Here is a 27,152-nt window from a genome sequence, read left to right as displayed (position 1 = left end):
TAGAAAATGAGTTTATACTATAGACAAAATTTGCAAAGAGTTCTTAACGCAGATTCCAAAATTGCATAATTTATTTTGAACACCTAAATATTCTCAAATTCAGAACTTCAGATGTGCACGGGAAAATAGCATTCACACAAAGGTTTCTATCTGAAAAATTCAGTGTGTAAAATAGATGATGTAATTTTGTAGTCCATTTTATTAAATTAGGCACAATTGTAAAAGCTTACACTTAAGGTCTGTTGAAACAAAGAAAGGAAAAATGTAGCCAGAGTAATAAATATATAATGATGCATTCAGAACTAAGGGAATTTTAAATCAGTATGATCAACATGACTTACTTCAAATCATACAGGGTGCAGAAGTATAGGACTTTATTTCCTGCCCATTTGACACCTTTAAACACTGTGCCACGGTTTGACACAGCTGAAACTATGTCAGCTATTGTATTGTTTTTTTTAAAAATCAGTCAGAGTTAGGAACATTCTTGAATTTATCTTCTCTTATTCAGTGCTGCATGAATATTTTCACTTAATTATGAGGCAAATGCTGCCCCCACATGTATGTGGATGGAGCTATAGCAAATGGGCAATATTTGGAGAGTCACATAGTATGAAGCCCAGATGCAGGAAGAGTTGGAATAGAGTGGCAGAAGGTTAGGGGTGTAAAGGACAGTTCAGTTACTAATTAGGAGTTGCTTCCAAAGCGATTGTGTTCCCACTTGGAGAACACAGGAAAAAGATCTTTCACCTACTTCCACCATGGAGTTCTACAAACCCAGTGATGCTTGTGAATTGTTTGTAAAGCACTTTAGTATCCTCTGAAATTAAGGGCACTATACAAGTATATAATATTATCATCACCCAAAACATATGATAAGTTTGGTATTATTTTTTTTAAATCCTTTTTTTCCTCTATTGGCTTTGAGATTCTTCAACATTTAGAGGCACCGTGATGGACTGCATACCAAGGTAGCACTAAGGGAGTGTTATTTTATTCATTAATAAATCTAGTAAACTTACCTGATACCTTTCCATAAGTGTTATATCTTGTAAACATGCTTTGGCACTTTCCTCCTCAGGCATAACTGTACCTAAGAGAGTTTCCTGTTCTTCTACATCATTCTTTAGGCGCTGAATATCTCGGTTTACATTCTGTAGCTTGTTTCTTAAGTCTGGTATGTCCTTTTCTTTAAGTTCAGCTATGGTCTGCCTTAATATAAAATATAAATCTATAATAACAATTGCCCATTTAAAAATAGTAGCTTAAGTTCAATATAATGTGTAATTTGTGCTATGATTTAGAATTGGAGCAGATGGAACTATTTTACAGAAATTGTCACTTACTGAAACCTGCCTATCTGGTTATCTCATTCATCAACCTATGGTAACAGATCCTATCCTTTCAGTCAGCTAAGATCAGTTCAAAGCCAAGAAACCTTATCAAAGCAATGTGCTCATGCTAGTCTCAGATCTTACAGAAAACCACTATACAATACTACCACCTTGTGAAGAAAAAGCATCTCAGCTTTTTATATTGTGTATTCCCCCCCGGCCCCTGCCCTTACACACTAAGTCACATGCAACCCTGAGCTAACCAGACTCTACTAGAAAACTGGCTCCCAACATTTCCTGAGCTTGGAGATCCTTCACCTCTGCAAAATTCATGCGTTTTCCACCCCAACCCCAAATCTTGTTGGTACTGACATGAATGCTAAACTTTTTTTCAGTTTTGTTTTGGGAGAGTTGGGAGAGAAGAAAAGGAGAGTAATTCAAAGTGCCCTGTGTGATACATTTTTCCCAGTTGAAAAGATGCAGACAATTTTGAAGCAAGGAGAATTAATCTTTGTAGAGAGATCTGCAGGAATCCATCTGGTGATTTTTTTTCAACATTAACTGCTATCTGGTGCCATCTGGTAAATTTCAAAGACAACAACAATTAAACTGCTCCTTAGAAATATCTAATGTCAAGGGATAAAATTCAATCCATGCAGGGATGGGGTTCTCAAACTGGTGGTCGGGACCCCTCAGGGGGTCATGAGGTAATTACATGGGGGGTCACGAGCTGTCAGCCTCCACCCCAAACCCCACTTTGTCTCCAGCATTTATAATGGTGCGAAATATACATTAAAAACACTTTTTTTATATATATAAGGGGGGTTGCACTCAGAAGCTTGCTGTGTGAAAGGGGTCACCAGTACAAAAGTCTGAGAACCCCTGGATTAGCAGTATATGGATACAAGGATGGATTCCAAAAAAGGCAGGAAAACACACACACACACTTGAACCTCAGCAATACAGAGGAGGTACTGGGGACCCACTAGGATGTCCCCGCAGATCCTAAGTTCAGAACTTCTGCTCCAGAAGGTCTGAATTCACAAAACCTTCTCAGAAACAGAAAGATTAATAAAAATAATTGATTTATATCTCCTGTAACAAAATGTTTGTAAAATGGTGAGCTTGATTCACAGTTTGTTTTCAGCAACATAGCCTCTGCTTCAGCACTTATGGCAAACATATTTAACATGAAGTAGAATGAAGACATTTTAGTGACAGCATAAATAATTTCACCATTTTAATTATATAGATGTTAAAAAGTGAAAAAAAAAATGAAGGATTTTTTATACTGGACATGACCTCTGAAGAAGCAACACTTAACCAATTCCTCTGCCTAACCCTCAACAGAAATGTGAAAGTACTGGAATTGTCAAACATATAGTACAGTCTAAACGGAGTAGAGGACAAAGCTCTTGGTTATTATATATTGATGTAATGACACTTTCGAGGGTTAGTGTTTTGAGAGTTGAATTATCTACTTCAAAATATTTTCCTCACGTTTATCCTTGTTCTTTGTAACGCACAGAAACTATCATCATTTGGAATAATATGATTCCTTTTAAAAGTGTGTAACAAGAGGTGCAGTATACTTTGCATGGTACCTTACCTTATTGGTTTAAGCCCCATCATTTCATCACGCTTCTTTTCTCTTCTTTTAAGCTCAGACTCTGTTGACTTCAGTTTATCTGGAGCAAGACGTAACTTGGACTGCAGATCGCTAATTACATCTTCCAGTTCTGATTCTGTTTGAAAGACCCTCTGACAAACTGGACAACATGACTGGTTCTCATCTGTCAGCTGTGTAATAAACTGTGAATAAACTGCTGTGGCTCCAGCAAGCATAGCTGTTTTTAAAAGAATAAATTAAAGTTTGTCAATTAAAGCAGTGAATAACCAAATCTGCAACAATAATTTGTAGCACTATAAAAGGAAACAAAGTTGAAACCTGTGAAATTAACAGAACAATGGAATATTTTAGCTTAAATTGCTCTCTCTTATAAATGAATTGTGAAAGTGACTGTAATTTTCTTTGAATACTACTAGACTCTTCTGCTAACATTAGGCACGACGAGCCAAGTCTATGGCCAAACAGCAGCTGCTAGTTTGCACTGTTTGTATAGCTGGCAGATCCAGGTAGTGGAATATTCTCCCAGCTTTGACACAATCCAGGATCAGGACCTACATATTTACTACGTCAAAGTAGTTATTAGTAAATTTATAAGAATAAAGTAATAAGGTAGCAAATTCACTGAGATAACGAAAATGTTTTCGTGGCTGTTTACATGCAATATAGAAGTAAAAGAATAAAACTAAGGAAAACTGATTTTAATTTTATTCTTAAATGTGGCACCTTCAGGTTGGGCCTTATATAAAATTTTATATTAACTATTGCTCATCTCACAAATAAAGATAAGGACCCACTACTCCATATAACAGGCAGTATTACTGTCTTAAGATTTGGAATTTAAATTTAAAAAGAGCTTAGAAGAAAGTGAAGAAATACCTAAACTTACCTCGCTGCTTTGAAGTCTTTTCAATTTCATCCTGAAGTTTGTACAGATCGCTATCAAAATCTTGGCTTCCACAAACATCAAAAAGTTTGTCTTCATAATTGGACAACTGCTCTTCTTTTTTTCTTAACTCAATACTGGTATGATTTTTATTTTGTTCTGCTGAAGCTAGTTCTTTACTGAAACAGGAATGTGTGAATTCTTATATTAAAGAAGGGCACTGAAACAAGCTTACAAACCATTATAGCCCAGAAACTATTAGGTTAGCTTGAATCTCAAATTCACATTGGACAAATTCCTGCTAGTTTTGGCTGAAAACCTAATCTATAAGGAATACTATAGCGAGAACAGGCGTTCGCATGGCACTGTTGTAGTCAGCGCCGCAAGATATTTACGTGCCAGATGTGCTAAAGATTCATATGTCCCTTCATGCTTCAACCACCATTCCAGAGGACATGCATCCACGCTGATGATGGGTTCTGCTCGATAACGATCCAAAGCAGTGCGGACTGACACATGTTCATTTTCATCATCTGAGTCAGATGCCACCAGCAGAAGGTTGATTTTCTCTTTTTGGTGGTTCTGGTTCTATAGTTTCCGCATCTGAGTGCTGCTCTTCTAAGTTTTCTGAAAGCATTCTCCATACGTCATCCCTCTCACGTTTTGGAAGGCACTTCAGATTCCTAAACCTTGGGTTGGTTAGAAGTCTGACATTGGTACCTTTTTTGCGTTTTGTGAAATCTACAGTGAAAGTGTTCTTAAAGCGAACATGTGCTGGGTCATCATCTGAGACTGCTATAACATGAAATATATGGCAGAATGCGGGTAAAACAGAACAGGAGACATACAATTCTCCCCCAAGGAGTTCAGTCAAAAAATTAGTTAACGTGTTATTTTTTTAATGAGCATCATCAGCATGGAAGCATGTCCTCTGGAATGGCGGCTGAACAACGAAGGGCATACCAATATTTAGCATATCTGGCATGTAAATACCTTGCAACGCTGGCTACAGAAGTGCCATGCGAACGCCTGTTCTCGCTTTCAGGTCACATTGTAAACAAGAAGCAGACAGCATTATCTCCTGCAAATTGTAACACCAAACTTGTTTGTCCGAGCGACTGGCTGAAGTAGAACTGAGTGGACGTATAGTCTCTAAAGTTTTACATTGTTTTATTTTTGAATGAAGTTATTTTTGTACATAATTTTACATTTGCAAGTTCAACTTTCATAATAAAAAGATTGCACTACAGTACTTGTATTAGGTGATTTGAAAAATACTATTTCTTTTGTTTTTTACAGTGCAAATAGTTGTAATAAAAAAATAAAGTGAGCACTGTACACTTTGTATTCTGTGTTATACTGATTTCAATTACATTTGAAAATGTAGAAAACATCCACAAATATTTAATAAATTTCAATTGGTATTCTATTGTCTAACAGTGCGATTAATCGTGGTTAACTTTTTTAATCACGATTAATTTTTTTGAGTTCATTCCATGAGTTAACTGCAATTAATTGACAGCCCTAATACTAACCCATTTTCTAAAAATATTTTGAACTGGCTTTTGGCTTAAGTATCCTTGTGAAAGGGGGCTAAGTTACATATGCAAAAATATATTTGTTAGAAATTCTAAAATTAGACTGCTTCCTAACAGTTATAAACAAAGTCCATTACAGAACGTACCTGGTACGTGGATATTTCCAATATAAAAAAAAAAATCAGACTTATATTATTGAATAAAACATTATTCTACAACCATAAGGGGATGAAACCCAAACCAAATTGTCATTCTATTCTTCAAGAAAAGTATATTTCTTGACTGATCATTATATTTCATGATTCTGAACTTTGCAGTATCATTGAGTCTCAAATCTTATAACCAGATCTATATGGAGTCTCATGAACTTCAACTGGATTCTGCAAGGGGGTCTGTCAATATGTATCCCACTGCAGGACTGGGACTCAATAATTTTACAAACTGAAATTATGGGCTTGATATAGAGATTCCTGGGTGAGGTTTTTTAGCCTGTGTTATGCAGAAGGTCAGACTAGATTAGCATAACGGTCCCTTCTGACCTTATATACGCATTAATTTTAAGATGCAACAAACAATAATAAATCAAACAAGACATATCTGTAGTAAGGTAACAGAAACAATGGATTAAAATCTCCATCTTCAAAATGAACTAACTTCAGAAATTAAATTCTGAAGCCAGAATCAAGCAAATGAATACTTACTTAAGTTGGGCAAGCTTGTCTCTTGTCTGATTAATCTCTCTAGTTTTAGCATGAAGCCAATCTTCAAGCTGTTTTTTGTTAGGAAAATATCCCAGCAATGAGGTCAATTCATCAATATGTCTAGATTTTATTTTTCTGATCTGCTCCTCTTTGTCCACCTTGGGGAACAAAATACACTTAAAATATACTTTTCTATATTCACAAACTGTTATTTTATTCAGTGTACTTATAAAGTTACATCTTTTTTCAAATGCACAATTTTTTATGCAATTAATGATGTAAGATTCTGATAAATAACTGCTCCTCATAAAGCCTCAATGAAAGATATTAACTTCATGTACATTTCTTAATAAGGAAGATACTAGGAAAATAAAAAAAAATACGCTACTTTGTCTTTCGTCAACATATCCATTTGAGTGATTGTCGTGGTATGCAAGTTTAGCTGTTCCATCTCTTGATCCAATTTCCGAAGGACCTTGTCCAGGTTTGCTTTCTCATTCTGAAGTTTATGTACCTCCAATTCAAGAGCTTCCACATTGCTGTTCTTCTCAGCCTTATCTAGTTCACATTCCTAAACAGAAAAATAAAATCAACCAAAGATTTATTTTTAAAATGTGATTTATAATTATGCCAATTCAAACAAGACTAATGAAGTCAGACTGATAATGAGACAAGAGGAAGGGATTTTCATTACTCAACAGTAATAACTCTGATGGATAAAGGAAGGACAATTACATGATCGGAAAGGACTCCAGACAGAAGGATGAAGGCTATGAAATGGGGCTGTAAGTAAGGGATGTAAAACAAAGAAAAGAGGACATGGATGTTAAGACTCCAAAAAGGTTGTACAGCCTCCCCAACTGCTCATCTACTACCCTGATGGATGCTAACGTAAGAAGAAAAATGAGTTTTCATTCCTCTGTTAAGGTGCTAGATAGATAGAATATAGCTTCAATGTGCCTCATCCACATCCTGTTCGGTCTTTGCTTTTTGGCATCCATTGAATGATAAAGTACACTTAAGAGTTTTACTTAAGGGAAAGACTATGTGGAGAAATTCCATGATGCATTAAATTCTTCAGCTATAAGCAAACAAGTACAAACATTTGGCTAAAAAGGCACAAGTAAGGAGGCAGCAATTAGACAACTTGCCTTTGAATAGGGATGGCTTGTTATAAGTTTATAACTGTGAAAATCATGGCACCATGTTCTTTTCAGGGTCCAAGAACAATCATGACTGATTCCAACAAGTAAAATCTAGGTTACTCTCAAAGAACATGATATAGATTTCACGGTTTTGGGGATGGCAGAGGTGATCAGGTTCTTTCATTATATCACTGCTGTCCGCATCTGCAATACTTGATGTGACCAAAAGCAACAAGACAACCAAATATGCTTTCTGGTGTGTATTTATTTAAATTATTCAAATAGAAAATCTTACAGCCTTGATGAGTTCCTGATCCAGTTCCAGAATCCTGTCTGAAGACTCCTCCAACTGATTCAGTTCATATTTCACATTCTTCAGTTCAAGCTGTTTGTTATTTTGAATGTCTGACTTCAGGTCAATGATTTTTTCCAGTCCAGTTTTCTTATCTCTTATTTCATCTATCTGTTTTTGTTTCATTGTTTCTTTTTCTGCAAATTCTCTCTGAACAAAGAAGCCATCCAAAACAGTTACTAAGCAATTATCTACAGCTGAATTATTTTATACAAAGCCCCCTACAGACTTTTTTCTATAAGTAGATCACTATGACCATATTGGCACCTGTCTAATGCAACACACTGAAATATTTTGGAACAGTAATAGAGCTGGTTGGAAATTTTCCACAAAAATGTTTTTCTGTTGGAAAATACCGAGTCGTTGAAATCAAATCATTTTGCAAGAAAGCGTTGATTTTGACAAATCTTTTGACAGACACCAGGCAGGTTTCCAACAAAAACTTGCCTGGTTTCCCACCAGCTCATCTACCCACTTCCCTCGCTTCTCAGCAGTTCACCTGGCAGAGAGCTTGGGAGCTGGGGATGCCTGAATGCCTGGGCAGCAAGCTTCTAAGCTGAGCAGCCCAAAGAACCATGTGTTTGGGGAGTCAGCCATCCTAGCAGGAGTCGGGCAGTCCTCTGAACAAACTGAAAAATTCCATTTCGATTCTCCTGATGTGGGACAAGTTTTTTTTCCAAAATTCAAAATTTTGCATAGGCAAGGAGGATTTTTTCCAGCCAATTCTAGACATTCATGTTAAGCAGAATATTATTTGTATTACCATACTACCTAACATAGGTGCTGACTCCGTGGGTGGGAAAAAAATGGTGGGTCCTAAGCAGCCCCCTATCAGCACTTCCCCCTCCCCCCGATCCTCCTGCCTGCCAGCAGGCCCCGCCAATCAGCACCTCCGCATCCCTCCCATCCACAGCAATCAGCTGTTTTGTGGCGTGCAGGAGGCTGGGGAGAGAGGGGAAAGGGGGCAGCCTTGGGGACGGAACAGGGGCAGGAAGAGGCGGGGCTGTGGCAATGATGGAAGGGGTGGAGTGGGGGTAGGGCCTGGGGCAGAGCCAGGGGTTAAGCACCCACCAGCACAATGAAAAGTTGGCGGCTGTGCTACCTACGAGCCCCAGTCATGGGTAAGAACACCACTGTGCTAGGCACAGTACAAACACAGAACAAAAAGATGGTGCCTTCCCCAGGGAACTTACAATCCAAGTATTAAATGTTTTTTCACTACATTAGAGCTTATGATAAGTTACACTGCGTGTAAATTTAAAAAAACAACAGCACCTGAACAATATAAGGTGTCCTTGCAAGGTCTTCCTGGCAGAAGCATCTTCTAATACCAAGCATACTCTAAAAACGGTTGACAACTGTGTGTATAATACTAGAATTGGAAAAATTGGAAAGAGTCCAGCGGAGGGCAAGAAAAATGATTAGGGGGCTGGAGCACATGACTTATGAGGAGAGGCTGAGGGAACTGGGATTATTTAGCCTTCAGAATAGAAGAAAAAGGGGAGATTTGATAGCTGCTTTCAACTACCTGAAATGGGGTTCCAAAGAGGATTGATCTAGGCTGTTCTCAGTGGTAGCAGATGACAGAACAAGGAGTAATGGTCTCAAGTTGCAGTGGGGGGTGGGGAGGGTTAGGTGGGATATTAGGAAAAACTTTTTCACTAGGAGGGTGGTGAAGCACTGGAATGGGTTACCTAGGGAGGTGGTGGAATCTCCTTCCTTAGAGATTTTTAAGGTCAGCCTTGACAAGGCCCTGGCTGGGGTGATTTAGTTGGGGATTGGTCCTACTTTGAGCAGGGGGCTGGACTAGATGACCTCCTAAGGTCCCTTCCAACCCTGATATTCTATTATTCTAATTGTGAGATAAGGATTAATGTAATGGTAATGTAGGTCCCTTGTGAACATTTGACTAGGAAATAAAGAACATGACTTCTGATGACTCTACTGCTATCAAGTCACATGCATCATGAAAACAGATATTATGAGAATTAATTATGAGAATGCATAAAGAAAGGTGACAAAAATCTTACCATTAACTGACTGGCAGTTTCTGCTTCTCTTTCTTGTCTCTCTTTCACAAGCTTGTGAAAACTGTTAATTTGCCTTTCATTAAAAGGTGTTCGTTCAAAACCATCTAATTCCAACAGTGCTGCCAAAGTCTGGATTAACGAATCCCTGGTTCGGATGTCCTGCTGGTGACGATCTGCTTGTAGCTGAAGACGACCTTCACATATATGTTTGTACACACATGCGCGCACACACACACAAAAAAAATAAGGTTCACATTTAGAAGTGTATACATCAAGAACATATGTTGCTTATATCTGATTATGTTCAATATGCAAATCACTTGGAAGGGATGTTTCTACTGAATTTTTTTAAATCGCATGCATCAATAACTGAATTTTAGCAGTTTCTATAGTTGAAGAGACTCTTAAAAAGTCTTTTTTTAAAGAAATATGTTTCATTTCTTATGTTACTGATGCCACTTTAGATTTATTAACACAAACAGTTTAGCTTACTTATCACTATTTATGCTAGCTATTTACTTTTGAACTTCCCTTAACTTGGACAACGAACATACGCTAATTAGGGTAACTTTTATTTTTAGTCAGGTCTGCTGTGCCCACATAGTTTCACACTAAAGGTGTGCTGCTAAACTGATTTTATCAGGGCCACTTTGTGTATGGATGCTAAAATAATTTAAACATGACTTTTATTGGTTTAGCCTTCATTGGTAAATTGACAGAAACAAGCTACAAAATACAACCAGGTTTAAATCAACGCAGGTATGCCCACACAGTGGGTTGCAACAGTTTACCTAAATTGTTTTTTTAACTGATTTATGTTAAACCAATGTAACTTCTGTATACAAACAAGTCCTAAGGGGGAGAAAACCAAACAACAATCCAAAAACAAACAAGAAACCCAACTCACTTCTGTTGGAAAATTTATTTTTACCTACTATTGTTTCAAGTAACTTATATGATTTCTAGAACTGACAGACATTAGAGAAATTTTTTTCCCCTGTTTTTTACTTTGTACATCTCACAGCATTTTGTCACTTCCCCCCCATGTAGTCAATAAGGCTGAACCTGTCAACTGAGTTCAGTGGGACTATCCTCATTTACTTGTGAGTGTGTTTGCAGCATTGAACCTTTACTCAGTTTTCACAGTCTGTGTGGGCCTTTTACACAGCAGCAGGGGAGAATTCCCTTCCACTTCCAATTTTTTAAAATAGGAAAATGTAATTGCTGTGATCCCAGGAAAGTGGGATGTCTGTCTCGTGCAGTATTCAAAACAACATTTAACTTTTCTTTTTTTAAAGACTAGATTTCAAGTCTCATGTTATTTTTCTAAAATAAATAAAAATATTAACTGACTTTTAAAAAATCATGAAAACACTTCTACAGTCTTGTAAATTCCTTTTTTAAAAAAGGACATTAAAATTGAATTTTGTGTCTAAACCAGGGGGTTCTCAAACTGGGGGTCGTGACTCATCAGGGGGTCACAAAATTATTACACGGGGGGATCAAAAGCTGGCAGCATCCAAAACCCCACTTCGCCTCCAGCATTTGTAATAGTGTTAAATGTAAAAAGAGGCTTGCTGTATGTAAGGGGTCACCAATACAAAAGTTTGAGAATCACTGATCTAAACTACCCAAAAATGCCCTTTTAAGGTCTATTGGCATTGCCGTTTTTCCCACATTTTGCAACATTTTATTATTCCCCTATTTTAGGCTCCATTTGTCTTCAACAAGACCTACATTTAGACTCCATGAAGGCAGAAGAGTTTGCACTAGTAAATCTTAACAGCAGATCACAGCTTTTACTTGCTTTGCAATGAAACAAGGCATTGGAGTTCTCAGTCTGTATTTTGTACAGATTTAAAAAAAAAACCCTAAAAGCAAAATGTTTTTCTTTGACCAATTCAACAAAAACCCATTTATTCTAATGCAGGAATGTTAGTAGGTGGGGCAAAGAAATGCAGTGGCAGATCAGCAGGAGATAAGCTGCCACCAATATTTAAGATAATTTTTTCTTTTCTAAGTGCCTATTTTGTGGCCTCAGTCATTCAAATTACGTAATTATGAAAATTGCACTAAAATTGCCAGCTCATATTAATTTCTTCTCTTTCTAAATCCACATAAAATTCAGTATATAGGTTTTAAAATTGTTTTAAGTAGAAAAGCAATAACCTCCCTCCATACCATGTGTATTAAGTTAATTTGTCCTTTTAAAGAATTTTGGTAATTGTCTGAATCAAGAACACAGGACCTAAGGGGTTAATTACCACAACACCAAGAAGGAATGTCCACCGTTTAAAGGTTATGCTCTTACTAACCTAGTAATCCTGTTCCATTTATAGTCCTTCCAAAGATCATTATTAACTATACTATCAAATATTGATATTATTATAACTGTAGTTATGACAACACTTTCTGTTTATAGATATTTTCGTAAAACTTGTAATTAATGTATGTATCTTGAAATAATTAATAAGCTATACAGAACATGATGCATGGTATTTAGGGATTTTTAAAGAAACCACATGAAATACAACTTGCCTGAAGTCAACCCTTTGGGTATGTATGGTGCACTCGCTTCCCTCCCAACAATTTTCTTGGCTAAAATCCATTAACTACAATTGGTGACAGATCTCAATTCCTCCAAACTGGAGGACTCATGCTAACGCAACCAGCTCACAGACCAAACATATGCTTTGTAAATTGTTAGACTGATGACTTCTTGGTGACCTAGAACAGAAATGCCCAAAATGGCTCCTTTTCCACAAAAAGTCCATAAATGAATGAGTGCATCAACGTCAACATTATTGATCAAAAGGGCACGTGTACAATTGAAATCCCATGGAGAAGACTAATGACCTTTTGGTTATCTCTGACAGTGAAGATCAAAGTCTCAAATTTGAACTTTGACCCCCTGTACTAAGCAGCCAATACTGAATAAGTATACCACATTTCAAGATTCTCATTGGCTCAAACATGGAAATTCTGTCACTCATCCTTTTACAAGTGTCTATATTATATTAGATAATTTCTGCATTATTTTTTTTTAAATTAGCCTATTATACCTTGTTCAACAAGTAATTCTGATTTCTCTCTGTTAAATCTCTGACACTCTTTGCTTGCTCTATCCAGCTCACGTTGACAGTCTGTTAATCTCCTTTCCTTCTCTTTTACTGTTCTCTGATGGTTCTGGTACATATCCCTTAGTTGGTCATCTGTTCCTTGAAAAACCTATGCAGTCAGAGTATACTGCAGTATTAAAAAGTTAGCTTTTTAAACTGATTTGTAACAAAATACTTTGCACATGCTTATAAACTATATAATACATTTTCCAAAGGTTAAACACAAAATAAAAAGATAAAATATTACCCGATTTGTAATTTTTACCATAAGACTACTCAAACTGCAGTGCTAAAAGGTATTTTGAGTTAGCTTTAATAAACTTCTTACTGCAGGAGTAAGCCACAAGAACTAAGTAAAATTATCTGGGTCCAATACAGGGATTCTCCTTTTTTCATATTGATAAAACAATATGATACATATTTTTTGTGATACATGCTCTTGGACAAATTCTTTCTAGTTGTCAAAATAATTTCAGATAATTAGCACAAACATAATAAAAGACCACTAACTTTTTCACTGGCTATTTTAAAGGGGAGAGAAAACAGGAATATTTGTGATGTTAATGAGAAGGGATGTCCTTGTACTTGTAGGTCAAGTTTGGGTTGCTCTGCTGTCCACTGCCAGTTAATGCCATTTACATATGGTCATGACAAGTCATTACTACTCTATAAAATTGCTCACCCCATTGTTCATCACACTGAGCAGTTCATTCTACTCTGTAGATCTTGGAGGGAAAGGTAATAATAACAGTTTTAATCCCCATCTCCCTACTAAATCAATAAAACACATCTTCATGACGTATTCTAACAGCTACTTGCTATATTTAAACCATTTATTTTAGGGGTCACTTTTGTTGATGGTGGCCACTCGTGGCTGTCTGGTTGCTCTTCACTCTGAGAGCCACAGCATACTGAAAATTCACTTTGTAATGTCGTAAATTGCTCAGAAATCATACATGCAGAATAATATTTATTGATATCTGTATTACTACCTAACTACATTATACAACAACCTATTGCATCTTGCCTGCTTGAAAACATCAACAATGCTGGTGACTGATAATAAAAACAGTACTGATTAGGAGGGTCAGCCACACTTAACTGCTTAATACTCTTAGCAAACTGTATATTTTAAAACCACAGCCACCACCTTTCATAGTTTCTTTGTACTTTTTTTTACTGAGTTTTTATAAACTTTGCCCCCGATCCAGAAAAACACTTAAGCATGTGAGTAGTCCCACTGAACTGAATGGGACTGTTTGTATTTTTAAGTGTTTTCCTGGACTGAGACTTTACTAGTGGGGGGATTTAAAAAAAAATAATATTTATTTATATATTTACTGAAGAATACTCCGTTGAGTACACTAAAAACATTCACACCTTTCTGTATTCAGTTTTACAACAATTGTGACCAAAAATGCTTGGAAAATAAAACCAACGGAACAAAACACTGTTCTGGCTATGGGTACACAAGTTTTGTAAAATTTATGGTTCATTCTATAGTAAATGTACTATTCATTCTGTAATACATGATTGCTTCTGATTTTTTAAGATGAAGGATGGTGACACACAGGATTTATAAAGCAAACCTTCTCCATCTTCTGTTGCAAATCTTGGTTATCTTTTTCCATCTGCCTTTTCCTGCTGTCCAGAGCTTTAATCTCATTGTCAAGTCTCACTACTTTTGCAAGATTCTGTTCAATTTCTGCGAGACGGTTCTGAAAGAAAAGAAAAGAAAAGAAAAGAAAAGAAAAGAAAAGAAAAGAAAAGAAAAGAAAAGAAAAGAAAAGAAAAGAAAAGAAAAGAAAAGAAAAGAAAAGAAAAGAAAAGAAAAGAAAAGAAAAGAAAAGAAAAAAAAGAGAAGAGAGGATTGCTAAAGTAAATTGGCTTCACTACAGTTTATGGATTTTATAATCAAATTTTCTATTTAAATATATTGCATTTTAAAAATGGGTCATTTCCAGCACCTACAAGTTTATAAGGAGTTTTAGACACTAAGACAAGGGTTCTCAAATCTTTTCAGACCTTGCCCCACATGTTAATCAAGACATCATCTTGTGGATCACCTCCCCTTCCTGATTAGACAGCATCCCTGCAGCAACTACAGTCATTACTTAAATGGAAAAGTAATATTAACAAATTATTTGAAAGCTTATTCTTCAGAGAATTTCCCCCACCATTGATGATAACCTCAGTGATCAAGTGCTGGCACTCACCACCCACACTGAGAATGGCCTTCAGAACAGGCAGAAGACAGGTGCAGTATTCCTAGGCCTTACTGTTGAGTATGACATGATCTCGTATACAGGCCTATTATACAAACTGTCACAGGTCCCACTGAAGCAGGTTGTCATGGCTGTTGAACTGTTGTTGAGAAGTTGCTAATTTAAAATTTTGCTTGGACAAAAAAAATACATCCCAGCTCCTAGAGGTCCCAAAACAATGGTTTACCTTATAGCTCAATTTTAACACTAACACTTTTCAGTCTCTTCACAATGACCTTCCCAATACCACTGCCAAGCATTTTATCTATGTCATGACATCTGTCTGGTAGTACAGTACCAGGATTCCAGTCACCTAGAAGTGTTGAATGTTGACGTGAAAGAGATGGCCTACTATCGTAAAAGATGGAGACTTAAACCTAATACCAAAAAGACAGTTTCCAGCTCCTTCCATCTACACCACATAAAAGCCTACAAACTGCTCAACAGCCTCCTGAATGGACAAAGGCTGGACCATGACCCAAAGCCTGTATATCTAGCAGTTACACAGGGCTGTACACTGATTTTCAAGGAATACCTTTCCAAAACGATGCTGAAAATAAAGACAACAGCCTGATCAGCAAATCAGCTGGTTCTACCTGGGAAGCCAAAGCACAAACACTACTCCTGGAGGGGCGCAGAATTCATACTGTCTGCAGATTTCTTGACTCCCTCACAGAAAAATGTGGGAGCAAAAAAGTCTGTGGGGAACACACGTCCCTTCTGCGGCAGCCCAGGCGCGTCTGCTGGGAGAAGCCAGCAGATCATCGTGGAGGGGAAGGAGGGAGGCTGGGCTTGCGTGCATTCGGCAGAGACGTTATGGGGGTGGGACTGGGCAGGTGCCTGCATGCGAAAGAGTAAGAGAGACTCACTCTGTCCCTCTCGCTCACCGTTGCTGCGTCCTGGGCTTGGAGGTGTAGGGCTGTGCGAAGCAGGCTCTGTCCCTGAGGCAGAGCATAAATGTAACAACTAAGGGCTACTCTACACTGGCAGCGCTTTAATGTGGCTTGTGTGGTCACGGCAGAGCACTGGAAGAGAGCTCTCCTAGTGTTCTAAAAAAACCACCTCCACAACGGGTGTGGCTCCCAGCACTGGTGCACTGTCTACACTGGCGCTTTACAGCGCTGAAACTTGTTGTGCTGGGGGGGGGGGGGGGGGGGCGGAAGGGGAGGGCGGCAAAGTTGCAGCACTGTAAATTGCCAGTGTAGACAAGCCCTAAGCAGGCAGGCTGCTAATGTTCCCATTGTTAGTTGATTGTTCCCATTCTTAGTCAATTAAGGCTCCTTTACCTTGCTAGAGTGGTGTAAAGGAGCCTTATAGAGTCCTCAGCTAGGAAGGAGTATGGGCTTTCTCGCTTTTCCTGTTCCAGAGAGGCACAATGAATGGGGTAAGGTTACAGCTCAGGATCTATTTTACTTTTCCATTTAAAAAAAATGCACAACAGTGATTAGCAAAACTGTATGACTTTCATGTGTGAAAGTGAACAATTTAAAGCAACATTCTATTTTACAGAACACCAAACACCAAAATAAAAGTAATGTAATTTAAATGAAAATCCAGGATTACAACTGGAATGCAGGGTATTGGTTACCAAGTATTTGTAATTTAACTTTCACGTGTTTAGGAAATACTGAACAGTTATTGTGATTTTTTCTGTATGATAGTTTAAATAAATTACCAAAATAAGTGAAACTGGTGTGATTATATTGCATTATTTTGACAAATAAAATATGCAGAATTTTACATTTTTTGGTGCAGAATTCCCCCAGGAGTAAAACACTAAGAAACCCTGGGCTTACCTTGTGCTATTCTGTAACGGAGTATTGCTCCCTGGTGTGTCTCATCTCACTTCACACAGGACTCCTAGACACTCAGCTGAATGAAACCATGCATATAACAAGCCCCATGAGACAACACTGTCCCTCCTGACTTCAGGCAACAAGTAGCCTTGCAGAATCTGCTCCCTAAGGTGCAAGACATTCCATATCTACCCATTTAAAGATTTGTTTAATCCACCAAGCCAACATCTCAGCTCATGGCACTGCGCTTGGACAATTCCCCTAAGGATCCTCAATATCACTCCCAGGTGGCATACTAGGGGGTAAGAACAAGCTTCAAACATAGCCAATGACTATCTTATAACACATCCAACAGTCCAGCCCTCTGGTTTTGACCTTCTACACCATCTTTGGATGAAGCTCAATCACTTTAGATGTGGAGTGATCAAATGTGCTGCTAATGACAATAAGTAGGCTTCTGTAACTCCCTCCTTTCCTGCTGTGGCCAGTTAGAATATGTAGGCCACATACTTACAGGCTGCACCCATCAGCAAGGGATACCTTGTTCCCTCATGGATATGTGTAAAAAAATAATGACCTCACCTATTGCATGGTTATCTAAGCATCTTAAACACACTTGACGTGACTGTCTATGTAGATGCAACACAATATAAAAGCAATGTATTTAATGTATTTTAACTTCTTTTAAAGATAGCTAACACTCAGTTCTCTGCATACCGTGGTTAAAAACTGCTGCACTAGGGTATCCCAGAAAAACATGCACAGTACTACTAATGGAAGAGTTACTGAGACAAGAATTGCTATAATTTATCTACATTGGTTGTAGCTATGGAATGTGTCATGACATCATGGGAAATACAGGCTCAAGGTATCATTTACTTAGAGGCAGGGAGAGGGTTTTGCACAGATGCTTTTCTACCCTGTGCTGACAGTATATTCAAGTACTAATATATTATTTGAGGGGAAGGTAATAGATATGAAAATATGCCACCCTGTGAAACTATGCAGGTTGTATAATCAATCTTCCAAAATCAGCTGTTGAGGTGCTTGAGTAAATATTGAAAATTGCATTTTCCCAAAAGTTTTGTAACTAAACCAGACAGCTTAAGAAAGGAAAGATACATGTTGCTTTCAAGATTTGGCCTGAAAATCTCCAAATGGATGTAAATTAATTTAAATATAAGAACAAATAAACTGGTCCAAGATGGTGTAAAGATAAGAACAGATCATTTCCACCACATCTTTGAATATAAATTCTACTCATACAATTTCATTATTTGTCATGATGAAAATGGCCTTAAGTTCTGCTCTGAATTTTATGGTTAAATGGCAAAAAAAATCCCCCTGATAATACAACATTAAACTGGAGAGATTTTAATCACAAAGAAGTCAGGAAATTCCCATAGCAAGCAACCTTTACTCTCTCTCCCCTAGTGAATATGTACAGTATTACAATAAAATCTTGAATTACATGATCATACAAATAAAATTACCTTTAGAGGATCAAGTCGATTCTCAATAGATTTTACATTTTCCTTAGAAGCAGCCAGTTGAGCTTCCCTATTACTAAGATGATCTTGAATTTCACGTGCTTTTTCTTTATTCTGTTTTAGATATTTCAGTTCAGTCTGACACTCTTTTACCCGCAAGCTTTGCTTCTGACGTACCTGACGAAGAGTTTCCAATGCTTTAATATACCTTTCAAAAAGAAAACCATGTGTAAATTTCAAATTCTATTGGCACATGCAGCTTTACGAATGAGCATTTTTAGTGAGCATTTAAACAATTATAATTAAATGGAAGGAGTACTTTACTGTAATTATGTTAGTTATGGAAAGAAGTAAACCTTGTTGCTGAGAAGATCTCATCAAATTTTTGTTTCAGGGCCCTTCCCTCACTTAAGGGCCAGTTGGATTCTTCTTGATGACAGAAAATGACATTGTTAATCACAGATTTGGAAACACCAAGAGCGCTGATCATCTCTCGGTCAATTTCTGCACACTTGGAACTGAGACTGACCTTTTCCCCATGCCTGTGTACATAGATTAAGAAAGTGCATAACAATAAGATGACTACTGGTTGCTGTACAGTTATGATTTTTTTCTAAAATAAATAACATTCTGTATAATTTCAACATTCTAACCCATCCTGTTTTGATGCTAAGTCACAAATAATTACTTTTACAATGGTAAATGTTTTTTGCCCCTCATTCTTCTCTCACTTTTTCCATTTTTAACCCTGAATACCTCATTTTCAACTAAATGGATTTTGATACAGCACTCCTTTGATTTCAAGCTATCTTTCTGTAACTTAATGTCATGTTAGCCATGTATATAGCACCAGTTTGCTAACTATGACTGCATAGCCAGCAGAGGGAGCAAAAAACATAGTGATCAGTGCAAAACAAATGATCTTTTTAAAAAAATGTCAGAGATGAGAGTCAAACAAACAGATAGGTACTTGGAATGAGTTGGAACGGAACTATTTCCCCACAAAATTACTTTAATTTACTTCTGCAGTGCCAACAGGACATAAAGTGAATGTAGTGCATAAACACCACCTTCAGAACTAAACTATCACTGAGTGACTTAGGCGCCTATGTCCATGGAAAACCAAAGAGACTTTGGCCATTTTGAAAGTTTTACCCATTAAATCTAGGGATTTCTTGTAACACATAAAACAAATAGACAATGCAGTGGGACTACATGTAACTTTTTGTTAGACTTAATTTAATCGGAAAGAATAGGTGAAGGTTTGAATGAATAAATTATCCACTTATCTCTTTTCTTACATGAAAAGATACAGACAAAGCAAATGGACACTCAAACTAAGAGGCAATGTTTAAAAAACCTACAACTTACTTTGTTCTGGTAATGATACCTTCAAGAGTTTTAAACTCTGTTTTCTTGCCTTTCTGAGTACAAACCATGGATCGCTGAACAGCTGTAAGCTCTCCATTAACATCACGAAACTGCAGTCGAATCTGAGCTCTGACATCTGTTTCATTAGCAACCTTTGGCAGGAAAAAAAATATGAAAACTTATTTAACAAAGAAAACTTTTGTGGTCATCCAAGCATCTGTTCCAAAGCCGTAAGTGAAATCTTGGCTCCACTGAAATCAATAGGAGTTTTGCTATTGACTTCAATGAGGCCAGGATTTCACTCAAAATCATTTTTTGGCCTAGAGGTTATCCAGGATTCTTATGCATACCTTGCACTTTAGCTATTCTTATATCCTAAAATGCAAACACTCCCCCACACCCATCTGATAAACAGTTATCATCAGAGGGCCTTCCCTTAAGTAAAAAGAACAGAAAAATAACCTCCTCCAAGTCAGACACCAAACATTCATTTCTGTCAATGGGACTACTCATAGTGTGCAAGTCATGGTAGGATCCGGGCCTAAATCATGCAGAGAGCAGATCTCTAATACTGTAGGTTAGCTCATATGCAACGTGTCCACATTATATTCCCATAAAATCTTATTTATTTAATATCAGTAACTGGGAAGGAATAGTCCATGTTCAAAACATTTTAGTTAAAACCATCCATTTACCAATACTGACTAAGAAAATACCAAATACCAAACAACTATTTGACAGACATTTTGTACCAAAAGACATTTTAAAAAGTGATCAGGTCACATGTTACCTATTCTTGTATAAGTATTTTCTGGGAACTAAAACTTATAAAACATAGCCAGAGAATAATGAAACAGATATTCTCACACTGAAACTAAATACTGTTGCAAACATGAATTTAGCATTTTTAAACAAGATTTAAACAATTTAACATCTTAGATGTTGTATATACACATGTGGAAATCTTTCATAAAGTAAATTAAAAGGTAAATTTAACTGCAAAACAATCTAGTTTGTAATGTTAAGATTGTGAGAAAAAAGACAACCAAGAAATTTAAGGTTGACAACTCATTTCTTGTAATTTCTCCCTCCCAACTTCAATCCATGCTTTTGTATTACATTAAAATGGGTGATTTAAATAATTAACTCTTATTGGATTCCCCCCATTTGTGGCACAATCCAATGTTCATTAAATATTTTGTCATATCTACTACCAGTTAGACATACAAGCTAGCCATCATGACTCCTACCTTTGGATCATGAACAAATGAGTGTCCTTTGGTGCCTGGAGGGAAATCTCCAGTGGAAATATATTTAAGGCATTCAATGATAGTCTACAAAAATGGAAATAAATAGGTATCAGTAATATCAATTTAGAGCAAGTAAAAAGCTGGACTAAAGAGGCAAGAGAGTAACTGTCTTTAAATACCTGAGAACCAAGAAAGGAGAAACATAATGGGATGAAATTAAGATAAGTGTTCTGAGTATTGGGAAAAACTTCAGGGCAATAGCTCTAATTACCTTGTGGAATAGACCTTCAGGTGGAGATATTCCAATCAATAGTGGATTAAAATTAGATTGGACAAAACACTAGTAAATGTACAATATGACATAATTCTGCATTGGCAAGGAGATCAATTAGATGATCTAATGCAGTTTCTCAACCTTTTGGATACCAGGGACTGGTTTGCTGCCTTCCTAAACTGTGTCAGGAAGTTCTCAGGGATTGGTGCCGGTCCACAGACTGACTGGTCATTGAGAAACACTAAACAGATCTTTCCCATCTCTAATTTATATGGTTCTAATACCTAGTGCATAAACAGGTATTTGTAAAACAACTAAGGCTCTGACCTTGCAATGAGCACCATGCAGGCAGAATCCTGTGCCTATGCAAAGCTCGTTGCAGAATGCAAGCCTGAAAGTGGAGCCCAAATTATGCAAGTGTCACAAAATGCGAACTGTTTAAGGTTTTATAATTTCATTAATTATAAATTCATATAAACAATCACTCTTGTTTGTATGAGTTTGTAATTATTTATAATGACATGAAGCCTGTTTGCACTGTACAAAAGTCTTACCGTTTTTCCTGCACCATTTGGCCCCACCAAAATGGTTAAAGGACTAAAGAAAGTGATAACTTGTTTGTCTTTGTCCTCTACCCCAAAACTCCTCACTCCAAGGATGCTCATCTTATCAATCTTAGACATTTCTGTAGAATATTCTTCTTTTCTGAATCCCAAAAATTAATTTTCAAAATCCTACAAAATAAACAGTTAAATTTCGTGATGATTTAGGTACCAAACATTATCTCATTCTCCCAAAAAATCTTGTACTATCAAAAAAAAGTATGTTATGTGTAATTTAAGAAAGCAGAGCAAAGATTCTTTGATAATGGTTGAAGGTGTGGATTACAGACACTCCTTTAAATTATTTTGTAATTAAAATCTTATTTTTGGTTTAGAGATTTTCTCTTTTACAGTGAAAAACCAAACAAAATATAGATTGGTAAGTTAAGAAACTTACCATTCTTTACTTATTCCCCATTACAACTAAACAACTATGGTCAGCCTAAAAATGTTTAACATTTCCTGAGTGTTTAGTAAAAGAAATATCCTGAATTAACTATAGTAAAAACTATAACTGAATTTTATGAGCTTTTGCTCAAAACGTGTCAATAAGAAAAAGTTATAGAAATTAACACTTTTTCTTGAAAAATTTCAAAATTTGCTGTTGCACTACAAACACAGTATCAAAACTCAAGCACATATGGACTGGCTTTCAGGTTTTTCTACAGTAATCTCCCTCCCCAACCCCCTTCCCCACAATCTAACATTTTAATTCACATAAGGTCCTACTGCTATAAGATGTTTTCATCTTTGATAGATTTACAGGCCTAGACCTACAATCATGCAGGCTGGCCCTGGCAGCCATATGGAGTTCACTGAAATCAGTGGAACTCAGTACAGGCAGCAGGGTCGCAGCCCATGTAGAGTAGCAGCCGTGTTAGTCTGTATCCGCAAAAAGAAAAGGAGTATTTGTGGCACCTTAGAGACTAATAAATTTATTTGAGCATAGGCTTTCGTGAGCTACAGATGGAGAGTAAAGGGATTATTGATAATGAACACAGAGAAAGGAGTTGTTGGATGAAACCAAGATGTGCATTTTAGTTGTTTGGCTATTATTTCATTAGGTGAGGCATGGAGCAGTTTGCCCTGTGCATCATTCCCTGTCAGTGATCACTGCAGCATGATATTTTTTGAGAATGAAAGGTTATTTCCCATGACAAGCAATTTACTGCAGCAACAGACGGGGAGTAGAAAAAAAGACATTTCTCAGCAATAACAGATCGCTCCTGATGCCACAGGTTATTATTATTCAATTCCACGATTATCTATACTACAGTAGCTGCTAGAAACCCCAACTAAAATCAGGGCTTCATTGTGCTAGGCACTGAAAAAACACATAGCGAGAAACAATTTTTGCTGCAACAGTTCTCAGTCTAGACAAGATAGATCAAATGTGAGGTGAAACTGCAGCACAGAAAAGTGAAGTGACTTGCCCAAGATCACAGTACAGTACAGGACAATGGTTGAGTCACACACAGGACATAGGTTTCCTCAAACCCAGTCCAATGCCGTATCCTCTAGAACGTTACTCTGGTGGGAGTGGGCACAGGAAATTTCCTGGAGATAGCAAGACACCAAAATAGTAGTGGGCGAAAGGAATTTCCCTAACATGGCACATTTCCACGGTGGGGGTGAAAATTTTCCAGCCATAGCAGATTAGGACACCGGCAGTGGGTGCAGGATATTTTGCCAAGATGGCAGATTACCAGGGTGAGTGGGGGCATTAGGCATTTTCCAGAGAAAGCAGGTTATCAGGGTAAGTGGGAGCACAATGCATTTTCCAGACATGGTACATTACCAGGATAGGAGTTGGTATGTGATATTTTCTACTGATGGTGAGTTGGGGAGGGGTAGGCACAGAGAATTTTCCAGGATGGCAGGTTAGTCGGTGGGGTAATTTCCAGGGATGCCAAGTTACCAAGGTGGGGGCTGACAGGGGGAATCTTCTAGGAATGGTGTGTTGGGAGCATAGTGGGGGGCACAGGACATGTTCCAGGGATGAGTTTCAGAGTAGCAGCTGTAGCTCACGAAAGCTTATGCTCAAATAAATTTGTTCATCTCTAAGGTGCCACAAGTCCTCCTTTTCTTTTTCTAGGGATGGTGGGTTAGAGGCATGGGCACAGGGCATTTCTGGAGATGGCAGGTTAGGGGGTGGGCATGGGGCATTTCCGGGGTGGCAGCTTGGGGGGTGGGCAAGGGACCTTTCTGGGGGTGGTGGGTTGGGAGTGGGCATAGGGCATTTCTAGGGGCAGGAGAGTGGGCATGGCGGGTTGGGAGGGGGCACGGGGCATTCCCGGGGTGGCAGGTTGGGGCTGGGCACGGGGCATTTCTTGGGATGGCAGGTGGGGACGGGGCATTCCCAGGGGGTAGCACGTTTTGGGGGGATGGACCCGGGTCATTTCCGGGGGGGAGATTAGTTTTAGGGGGTGGGCCCGGGGCATTTCCAAGGGTGGCTGGTTCCAGGGGGTGGGCCCGGGGCATTTCCAGGGGTGGCGGTGACCGGGGGCGGGGAGTCCAGAGCACCTTTCCAAACACATTATACCCCAGCCCGGCGCCTAGCTAGCGCCGTGGCGGGGGGCGGCCGCCCAACGCTCCCCTTCACCTGCCTTTCCCAGTGGCCCCCATTCCCTCAGGAAACAGCCGCAGCCCGGGTAGGGCACGGCGCCCCCCACAGCAGAGACCCCCGCCTGGCACGCGCCCCAGGTCACCTCACAACAGGCCGCAACGCCGCTCAGGCTGGTGATTGCCCGCCCTCTGACGCCCGGCCTCCAGCGCGAGCGAGCTCGGCCCCGCCCAATTCAAGAAGGGAGCCCGCCCAGCTGAGCTGCCTGTGTCCGGCCTGAGCGCGCGGCCTCCGCCCAGCTCTGTCCGGTCACGCGCCCCACAGAGCGGCCACCCGGGCCCGGTGCGAACGGTCGTGGCCAGGAGCCTAGCCAGGCACCAATGGTTCCCACACGGATCTCAGACCCTCTCCCACCTGCAACCCCGAAACTTACATCAGCCTCCAGTAGACCCACCGCAGACCCCGCGCATCTTCCCCATTCCCATCTCACCCCCCCACTCTACCCTCCTCACACCCCCGCATCTTCCCCATTCCCATCTCCCCCCCCCCCACTCTGCCCTCCTCACACCCCCCGCATCTTCCCCATGCCCATCTCACCCCCCCACTCTACCCTCCTCACACCCCCGCATCTTCCCCATTCCCATCTCAACCCCCCCACTCTACCCTCCTCACACCCCCGCATCTTCCCCATGCCCATCTCAACCCCCCCACTCTACCCTCCTCACACCCTCGCATCTTCCCCATGCCCATATCAACCCCCCCACTCTACCCTCCTCACACCCCCCGCATCTTCCCCATGCCCATCTCAACCCCCCCACTCTACCCTCCTCACACCCCCGCATCTTCCCCATGCCCATCTCACCCCCCCACTCTACCCTCCTCACACCCCCGCATCTTCCCCATGCCCATCTCAACCCCCCCACTCTACCCTCCTCACACCCCCCGCATCTTCCCCATGCCCATCTCACCCCCCCACTCTACCCTCCTCACACCCCCGCATCTTCCCCATTCCCATCTCAACCCCCCACTCTACCCTCCTCACACCCCCGCATCTTCCCCATTCCCATCTCACCCCCCCACTCTACCCTCCTCACACCCCCGCATCTTCCCCATGCCCATCTCAACCCCCCCACTCTACCCTCCTCACACCCCCGCATCTTCCCCATGCCCATATCAACCCCCCCACTCTACCCTCCTCACACCCCCCGCATCTTCCCCATGCCCATCTCACCCCCCCACTCTACCCTCCTCACACCCCCGCATCTTCCCCATGCCCATCTCACCCCCCCACTCTACCCTCCTCACACCCCCGCATCTTCCCCATGCCCATATACACCCCCCGCATCTTCCCCATGCCCATCTCAACCCCCCCACTCTACCCTCCTCACACCCCCGCATCTTCCCCATGCCCATCTCAACCCCCCCACTCTACCCTCCTCACACCCCCCGAATCTTCCCCATGCCCATCTCAACCCCCCCACTCTACCCTCCTCACACCCCCGCATCTTCCCAATGCCCATCTCAACCCCCCCACTCTGCCCTCCTCACACCCCCCGCATCTTCCCCATTCCCATTTCAACCCCCCCACTCTACCCTCCTCACACCCCCGCATCTTCCCCATGCCCATCTCAACCCCCCCACTCTACCCTCCTCACACCCCCCGCATCTTCCCCATGCCCATCTCAACCCCCCCACTCTACCCTCCTCACACCCCCGCATCTTCCCCATGCCCATCTCACCCCCCCACTCTACCCTCCTCACACCCCCGCGTCTTCCCCATGCCCATCTCAACCCCCCCACTCTACCCTCCTCACACCCCCGCATCTTCCCCATTCCCATCTCACCCCCCCACTCTACCCTCCTCACACCCCCGCATCTTCCCCATGCCCATCTCAACCCCCCCACTCTACCCTCCTCACACCCCCGCATCTTCCCCATGCCCATCTCACACCCCACTCTACCCTCCTCACATCCCCGCATCTTCCCCATGCCCATCTCAACCCCCCCACTCTACCCTCCTCACACCCCCGCATCTTCCCCATGCCCATCTCACCCCCCCACTCTACCCTCCTCACACCCCCGCATCTTCCCCATGCCCATCTCACCCCCCCACTCTACCCTCCTCACACCCCCGCATCTTCCCCATGCCCATCTCAACCCCCCACTCTACCCTCCTCACACCCCCCGCATCTTCCCCATGCCCATCTCAACCCCCCCACTCTACCCTCCTCACACCCCCCGCATCTTCCCCATGCCCATCTCAACCCCCCCACTCTACCCTCCTCACACCCCCGCATCTTCCCCATGCCCATATCAACCCCCCCACTCTGCCCTCCTCACACCCCCCGCATCTTCCCCATGCCCATCTCAACCCCCCCACTCTACCCTCCTCACACCCCCGCATCTTCCCCATGCCCATCTCACCCCCCCACTCTACACTCCTCAAACCCCCGCATCTTCCCAATGCCCATCTCAACCCCCCCACTCTGCCCTCCTCACACCCCCCGCATCTTCCCCATTCCCATTTCAACCCCCCCACTCTACCCTCCTCACACCCCCGCATCTTCCCCATGCCCATCTCAACCCCCCCACTCTACCCTCCTCACACCCCCCGCATCTTCCCCAGGCCCATCTCAACCCCCCCACTCTACCCTCCTCACACCCCCCGCATCTTCCCCATGCCCATCTCAACCCCCCCACTCTACCCTCCTCACACCCCCCGCATCTTCCCCATGCCCATCTCAACCCCCCCACTCTACCCTCCTCACACCCCCGCATCTTCCCCATGCCCATATCAACCCCCCACTCTA

The 27,152-nt window shown here is 40.7% G+C and overlaps 1 protein-coding gene across 1 annotated transcript in view; it reads right to left on the bottom strand.

Moving 5' to 3' along the window:
• The window catches only part of RAD50 (RAD50 double strand break repair protein), a 39,546-nt gene extending 14,978 nt beyond the window's left edge, over positions 1-24,568 (bottom strand). Inside the window, exons 1-15 of the mRNA XM_084637724.1 lie at positions 24,488-24,568; positions 21,732-21,911; positions 20,904-20,987; positions 19,654-19,805; positions 18,639-18,824; positions 18,286-18,490; positions 14,322-14,450; positions 12,676-12,841; positions 9,614-9,807; positions 7,527-7,733; positions 6,475-6,657; positions 6,087-6,244; positions 3,851-4,026; positions 2,944-3,181; positions 1,023-1,212 (exon numbers count right to left, since the gene is read on the bottom strand). Coding sequence (XP_084493850.1) covers positions 1,023-1,212; positions 2,944-3,181; positions 3,851-4,026; positions 6,087-6,244; positions 6,475-6,657; positions 7,527-7,733; positions 9,614-9,807; positions 12,676-12,841; positions 14,322-14,450; positions 18,286-18,490; positions 18,639-18,824; positions 19,654-19,805; positions 20,904-20,987; positions 21,732-21,860 — 2,397 coding nt within the window. The 5' untranslated portion in view covers positions 21,861-21,911; positions 24,488-24,568. The remainder of the gene's footprint in view (positions 1-1,022; positions 1,213-2,943; positions 3,182-3,850; positions 4,027-6,086; positions 6,245-6,474; positions 6,658-7,526; positions 7,734-9,613; positions 9,808-12,675; positions 12,842-14,321; positions 14,451-18,285; positions 18,491-18,638; positions 18,825-19,653; positions 19,806-20,903; positions 20,988-21,731; positions 21,912-24,487) is intronic.
• Positions 24,569-27,152: the final 2,584 nt, after the last annotated feature.

The sequence above is a fragment of the Lepidochelys olivacea genome (genome assembly GCF_965140295.1).
Source record: "Lepidochelys olivacea isolate rLepOli2 genome assembly, chromosome: 8".
NCBI classification, from domain to species: Eukaryota; Metazoa; Chordata; order Testudines; family Cheloniidae; genus Lepidochelys; species Lepidochelys olivacea.
This window is presented reverse-complemented; position numbering and strand designations above follow the sequence as displayed.